At 39.2% G+C, this 7,460-nt stretch overlaps 1 protein-coding gene across 1 annotated transcript; it reads left to right on the top strand.

The window, feature by feature from the left end:
- Positions 1–237: 237 nt before the first annotated feature.
- TERB2 (telomere repeat binding bouquet formation protein 2) lies at positions 238–6,745 on the top strand. Its single transcript, XM_053463730.1, has 7 exons — positions 238–320; positions 1,151–1,232; positions 1,492–1,631; positions 3,134–3,231; positions 4,244–4,320; positions 4,949–5,037; positions 6,566–6,745. Exons 1-7 carry the CDS (start codon positions 242–244, stop codon positions 6,670–6,672), a joined length of 672 nt encoding a protein of 223 aa, XP_053319705.1. The 5' UTR covers positions 238–241; the 3' UTR covers positions 6,673–6,745.
- Positions 6,746–7,460: the final 715 nt, after the last annotated feature.

Raw genomic sequence — 7,460 nt, forward strand, 5'->3', positions numbered from 1 at the left:
ACCATTGTATACATTTGCATATTTTTTCCTCAGATCCGTCAATTAAAACCCAAGACCCTCCCAAAATGGTGACCGACTTAACTTACATTTTCCCGCCTCAACATTTCCCTCGACGTCAGGCGCACCAATCGACAAGAAGAAGATGCAGAATTCTACCAATCACATTTATGCCTGACGTCCCGTTGCTGTGTTAGCGGAGTTCCGTGGTTATATCTGTACCGCTGTTTCCACGGGAACGTGTATGCTGCCGAAGAAGATGTTCAAAGGAAAGACAGCATGGTTCTCTCAGAGTGTAGACGGAGAGCTGAGCGGCCTCTGGGGTTAGAGAAGCTTTCCAGCCTGGGTGGACCTCTATGGTTGCCAAGTGTAAAGTACAGAAGCTGAGTAGGCCCCTGTCCTGAAAAAAAACATAATAGCAACTAATATGGTTTCCAGTAGGCTTTGACTAAAATACTAAATCGCATTAATGCAGGCTTCGCACCAAAGGCTGCTTCAAGTGATGTATAGCTGTAGTTATAAGAAAGTCTGGTTTACACTTGACAATTCTAGCTGTAAATGAATGAACAATAGTGGTTATGTTCCCCATTCAGTGGGAATTCATTTTGTATAACTGATATTTTGCTTTTTTGAGTATGCTTCTATGATTTGTTTTATTCTGAGAAAATAAATTCAGCATACTCCAGATGAGTTTATAATTTCGGATGGTATATATATTTTTCCTCTATAGAAATATATATCGCCTATAGATATAAACAGATCTTAATGCACAATAAAACATTTCTTCATGTATTGGAAAGCTTTACAGATAAGGTATAGACAAATATTACAAAACATACTTCTCCTTAGCAGACCTATTGCTAGGAGTGCCTTATTTTGTTTGAACATGTCCAGAGGCCAGCTAAAATAATAACCAGCTGCCTTGTGTTTCTAACAGCACTTAAAAAAAAAACACCTTTATGGTAAAATTGCTTGTAAATACTTAATTGTGAAAACACCATACTAAACATAGGATGCTAGGAAACGGGTAGTAATTTGTGTTATGTGGCGTTCCTTGCAGCTCCTTGTCTTAATCCAGCTTCTTATCTGTATTGGGCTACATTAGTTTTGTTGGATTCATAAAGACTAATAACATACATTTTGCTCATCTCAGAGGCTGAAGGAGGAATAATCACAACTCACCATCATGCAGAGTATCTTTTCAGTAGCGATGCCTCTCACTGTGATACCAAACGGTATGTCCTTGTCTGTTTTTTTGTGCACAATTGCGTTCGTATTAATGGATTTCAGAGTTAAGGGAAATCTCAGTACAGATCTGACTTTATGTGTTGATTTCAAAGAGTGGTTCAGTATCAATGAAATAAACAAGAACAAGTACCGTGCCTTGAGCCACTCCAGTGGTGGTGGTCAGGTTAATCTTACAGGAACTCACATACCCAACAGTTCTTATATGAAGGCTGAGTAGAATTTATTTATTTTGTTTTTCTTTAACAGGATTCACAACAGCCTAGAGTATGTTGAAAATATGGCTACTGTATTTCATGCCAGTTACATTCAAGCAAAGACAAGGTCCAGCACAGAGAAATCGGTGTTTTTGGGGCATTTCATCCTCCCCCCAGAAAGTGTACAGGAAGGTTAATACGCGTTGTATCATATAAAGTATGTTTTGATGCCCCATTGTGCAGCACTATGTAACAGACTTGTGCATATGGACCGAAAGCGCTTTGGACACATTTTTGGTTTTGTTTTTGGTCCAATCGTTTTTGGACTACAAACTTAGTTTTCATGCCCTTTCGATTTGGACCTCGTCTCCGCCTCCGCAACTCTGCTTTTTGTCTTGCCCCTTCGTGTTCTTCTTTCTTCTGAATTACCATATTTGCTCGATTATAAGATGAGGTTTTTTCCAGAGCAAAAGCTTTGGAAAATACCCTTCGTCTTATAATCGGGGTCGTCTTATAATCAAATCAAATAGAGGTCTGACTGTGAGACTAAGATCCAGATCCCCCACAGCGCTGCAGGGGACCTGGATACTCTTGTCTTATGCCCCCCCAACTTACCGGTACTTCTGACTCCCCAGTGTGTAGCCGGGGCAGCGTGTAGACGTCTACGCAATTCACGTAGACAACTTCCGCTGCAGCCGGAAGGAGGTGCGGTTAGCAGCGGGGGTTGTCTGCGTTCATCGCGCAGACCTTCCCCGCCTGTTCCGCGCACCGGTGTGGAGTATTCTCTCTGACAGTCGGGGAAGGTCTGCGCAATGGACGCAGACAATCCCCGCTGCTAACTGCACCTCCTTCCGGATGCAGCGGAAGTTGCCTACGCGAGTCTCGTAGACGTCTACTCTTATAATCGAGCAAATACGGTAATATTCAGATTTTGGGGGGTCGTCTTATAATCGAGCAAATACGGTATTTCTCCTGAGATTGAGAAGGTGTGAGTAAAAGCGAGCAAGAGAGAGAGTGGCTTTTTCTTTTAAATAAAGTGTAAGGTGGGTTTCCAGTTGGAGATAATTCTTTGCTAAGAGTTCAATCACAATCACAAAGTTTGCACCGTAGATACATTACATATTGATCCCAACTGGAACTGCTGTGGTTTGCGACCAAACTACAGTATGCTTCAGTAAGTCATGCCTATGCAGACAAATGTTTCCATGTAGCTTGGCAACATAGGTATTAGGAAACCAACTTTAATTCAAGCTAATGAGCACTTCAAAGTTTGTATACTTCCACCCAAGCATTTCCACAAGCAGCCTATTATTTGGCAAGCAACCTTTATATTGTTTTCTGTCAAATACAGTTACACTCTGAAATTAAGCAAATAGTGAAACACTACTCGCGATGAATATACCACAAGATGAAAACACGGATGTTGATAACACTGAGTTGCAGATTAATCTAGTTTTACCTTAAAAAGGCTTTACCAAAGACCAATTTTAACATAAGATCAGCTACTTACTCAAAACACAGAAATGCTATATAATATATGACATTTGCACAGTACAGAAAAGTGGCGTTGTACCTCCAAAACATCATTTTTTGGTAATTTTCCATATTCTTACTCGGGCATAAAAACATAATAAATCCATAATAGCCATAAATTATTCATAACATTATTAGTAATTTTATTTTTTCCTTTACAGAAATCAAAAGAAAAATTGGAAGCTTTATTTGGGAGCAGAGCAATCTGCTTTCTGCGGAACAGGACAGTGTGGAAATAAAGGACCATACTCTACAGGTGGTAATTTTTTATATATAGCAATATGTTTTAATGTTTATGTCTGTGTGTGTTAGCAATGTGCCTCGCAGTCTTTTTTTCTCTTGCAGATATATATGCTGATCCATTATGGCATATTTCTCTCCTTAACCCCTTAATGACGAAGGCCGTATGTGTACTGGCTCACAATGCAATGCATTTGTGACGATGCCCATACATGTAAGGGTTGCTTTAAAATTGCTGCAATCACTATTGATGCGTTTTAAGCATAAATGGTGCTGCTGAAATGCCCCATATTCCCAGATTACCTTGTGATTGCTTTGGGAAGGAGCCACAAACGCCATCGGTGAGCGACATTGCTGCCACTCACAAGATGGTGGCGCCAATTGAAACGCTAATGAGTTCACAGAGGGTCTGTCCAGGTACTGCAAGCCAATGTGAGTAAACTGCGAGCCCAGTTTACTAATCACAATATGATTAGTAAAATAATAATGAAAAAAAGAAAAGTTAAAAATGATAAACATTTGGTAACATGTAAAAATAATTCCCACTGATGATCAGGTGAACCACCCCGTTCCAATGCAATTAAAAAAAGAAACCAGTCCAAATATATATAATTTATGAGCGCTATATCTTCACAACAATTCTCACATGGAAAGAGTTAAAATATTGGCATTTTAAATGGCCATGAGGTGTCCATTTAAAAAGAAATTCCGATTTGATGAGGTAAATCAAATTGGCCGGGTAAAAAGATGTCCCAAAAATGGGACATTGGCACAGACTGACCAGATGTCGAAATTCCAAAAAATGCATACCTTGCAAAGGTGGCCATTTACCTCCCGACAAACCCATAGGGGTTATCACTTTACTCAGGAGATGCTAAACACATACTAGGGTGTTGGCTGACAGTAACAGGTACAGAGGAAACATGGACATTTGAACTTTTTAGTTGATGTTTTGGATCTGCTTTACTGTGCAAAGTCTTGTGCAAACTGTTGGCACTATATCGTGAAATTATAATACTAAATCAATGCAGCAGGATTTGAATACCAGTACCAGAGGCGTGCCTTGCAGTAAAGAGAAGCCATGCCAACTATCTGAATGTGATATAAGGTAGGAGTTTTTCTGTATAAGGATGATGATATTATGCTTTTAAAGCTAGAGATTTAAAACATATTGTGCTTATTCTTAAATCAAAGTATTTCAAGTAGTGTTTGCTTTTTAGTTTTTGGGGGTATTTTTTTGGAGAAATAAACCAAAAATAGATGGTACGATCTGGGCTTGTATTATCCAACATGCCTATTCTGTGAGCCAAAAATAACTTGTGCTCTGCATTTGTATGAAGAGCAAATTATTGAAATTTCTTGTTGATGTTCTGTTACAAAGAGATACAGGTCATGAAGCCGGTAAATAAATGAAAGGGATGCCACCTTGATTTTATTTCTGAATACAGCTGTGGGGTGGAATGGTAAGGTCAACGTGTTAAATATATACAGTAATATTGTAACTGGTAAATGTAAAAAGCAAGCCCGCCAAGGACAAATGAAGCAAAACAGAAAGCTATTTTACATTGAGTGAGACCCAGGTAAATCAGGTACCCTTAAACTTTTGGCAAAGTTACATGGCCCTTCTACGTGATCATGAATTTGCTCTATAGAGTTGTAATGGTGAATCCTTTCTACTAATTTTGTTGTGCTAAAATTGTGTAGTTGCATTAAATTTACATTATTGATGTCTGCAGGAGTGAGCATTTAGGGTCAGTTGAAGCAGATGTGGACGAAATGATGTACTACACCCTTCAGAATTATCCAGTAAATAATATGTTGACAGGTAAACAATGAAGTACAAATTTATAATGAACGAGAGCTCTCTCAGCAATGCAACTTTCTTTCTGTAGTAGGGTAATTCTTAGTGGCTTCACTTACACAGGAGCTGATTAGTCTCATGAACCCTGCTGCAATGTGAGAATATATTAGTATTGCAAGAACGCTCGCTCCCAATATAACAGTCCTTTCTCTCATCATTCCAGCTTAGATCACATGATCTTATTAACTCCATCCCTATTACCAAATTCAAGCGAAGGCAGCACATCACCACAGATCCTAATCCCATCTTTTTTCTGTCTCACACTCCTTCTTTAAGTATTGAAATTACATTTAAACCTACCCTGGTCCTCTATTCCTACTTGCTTCCATCTTCGCACATGTATAAGCCAGAAAACCGCAATGCTTCCTACCTTTGGTCTTAAAATATCTCCACACTAATCCTGAGTGACTTCATTATAACTTCATTATAACTATGCCTCTTCCCTTTCAGCCTCTAAACTGTTATCTCTCACTGCTTTAATCCTATCACCGTTTACATGATCTCCGGTGTCCTCTTGTTCCCCTACCTCATAATATGCCCATTTAATTTGATTCCCTTGTATGTCCTGCCATTCCTTTCTATTGTCTTTACACCTACCCTAACCATCTATTTCCACATGTTTACATCTCCCTTAAACATTTTGGAATCTCTCCCAAGAAACCTTCCCTACAGCCTAACTACTGGCCTATCTGCCTTCTGTCCCTGGATTCCAAGCCGCTGGTACATTTAACCTACATTTAACACTTCCTCTATTTCCATCCTTGACCCTCGACATGGCTCTCTCTCCTGGCTAAAATCCAACCTCTCTGTAGTCACCTTTTCTGGCACTTACTCTTCTCCTTTACCACTTCTGTTGCTCAGCCTTAGTTCTGGGGCCCCTACACTCTACTAACTACTCATCCGCTCTAAGAAAACTAATCTCTTCTTTTGGTTTTCAGTACCACCTCCATGACAATGCCATGCTAATTTACCATTTCTTTCCTGAAGTCTTGTAACTCACCTCAAAGTCACTCTGAAGCTTGCTTCCTGGATGGCACCTCACTACCTGAAGCTCAACATCTCCAAGACTGAGCTTTGAGTTATTCCCTACTTTCACTTATTCTCTGGAAAATCCTACCCTGTTCTGTTAGACTCTATCCTACTTATTCTAATGTTAAGCTCTGTTAGGCATACAGCCTAGCCTCCCCAACGTGAAGATTTCTACATGACATGCCGAAGCAGTCACATCTTTTCTTTCATTCCACTCAACATCTTAATAGATTACAAACTCACAAGAGCAAGGCCCTCTTCTCCTACTGTACCTGTATACTGTATTTGGTATATTGTCAGTTTAAATGTTAGTTAATTTTTACTCTCTCCCATTGTACCAGCACTAAATAATCTCCTGTAATTTAATGTCACAGTTTACCTGGTGGCTTCCCATTTTGCACCTTTGCCCGATATGGTAGTGCTATATATATATATGAACTAATAATAATAATTTTCTCAGCAGGTTATGTGTCCATTGATGAAATGGAAAAGTTCACAGGGGAATTGCTTGATTTTATACCCAACGGTTCTGAGTACCTGGCATTCTGTGTTCATGATTTCTGTGGTTAGGAATAAGAACAACAAATAACTAAATTGATGTTGTGTTACAAAATATGAACAAGAAATAAATTCTAGTTCTGTTTGTGGTTGGTGTATGTAGGAATCAGAAATTTCATATGGTCTCCTTTGATATTTGATTATATATTTATATTATATAGCTTATCTATTGTATTTACACTCACATAGAATATAAAAGCTTAAAGGGGAAGTTTCAGTCCCTGCCTGCTGGCAACATAAGAGCTGCTGGAAACTGCCATCTTTTACAGAGTACATTGTTTTCCATACAGACCACTCTATGGACATGTCTGTGAGAATAGGGAGTCATGCAAAGAGATTGAGTGAATGCAAGACTGAAAATGTACAAGATACAGATATAAATACAAAGCAAATGGAAAGACATACACATAAACAGAGTGGAAGGGACACAAACAGAAGTAGCAGATGGCACTGATAACAGTTTTCAGGTTTTGTGCAATATGTTCTGCTGTCACTGTCGAGACTACTATGCAAAAAAAAAAAGTGCCATAAAACCGTCTATTATTAAACAGTATTTATTGTATTGGGCCAGTATATACACAGCTTACACGGTTTGTTCAACTGCCCACAACAACTGTAATTGAAATAGCCTTTTAAGTGCCTGTTTGACGGTACCAACATGCCAAAATACCGTAAGACTGCTCTTACAAGTACTGATGTACACTGCCTCCTAGTGTCGGCTATTGCTGTGAAACGGCAGGTTACATGCATGCAACTGTGGTGGAGATGGGGAATCTTGGAAATACTGCCTTCCATACAAA

Source organism: Spea bombifrons, chromosome 4 (genome assembly GCF_027358695.1).
Source record: "Spea bombifrons isolate aSpeBom1 chromosome 4, aSpeBom1.2.pri, whole genome shotgun sequence".
Classification (NCBI taxonomy): domain Eukaryota; kingdom Metazoa; phylum Chordata; class Amphibia; order Anura; family Pelobatidae; genus Spea; species Spea bombifrons.

Coding starts and splice junctions, on each gene's coding strand:
- TERB2 (XM_053463730.1), top strand. CDS start 242: ATGCTGCCGAAGAAGATGTTCAAAGGAAAGACAGCATGGTTCTCTCAG. Junction 321..1,150: donor AGAGCTGAGCGGCCTCTGGG/GTTAGAGAAGCT, acceptor TGCTCATCTCAG/AGGCTGAAGGAGGAATAATC. Junction 5,038..6,565: donor AGTAAATAATATGTTGACAG/GTAAACAATGAA, acceptor TTTTCTCAGCAG/GTTATGTGTCCATTGATGAA.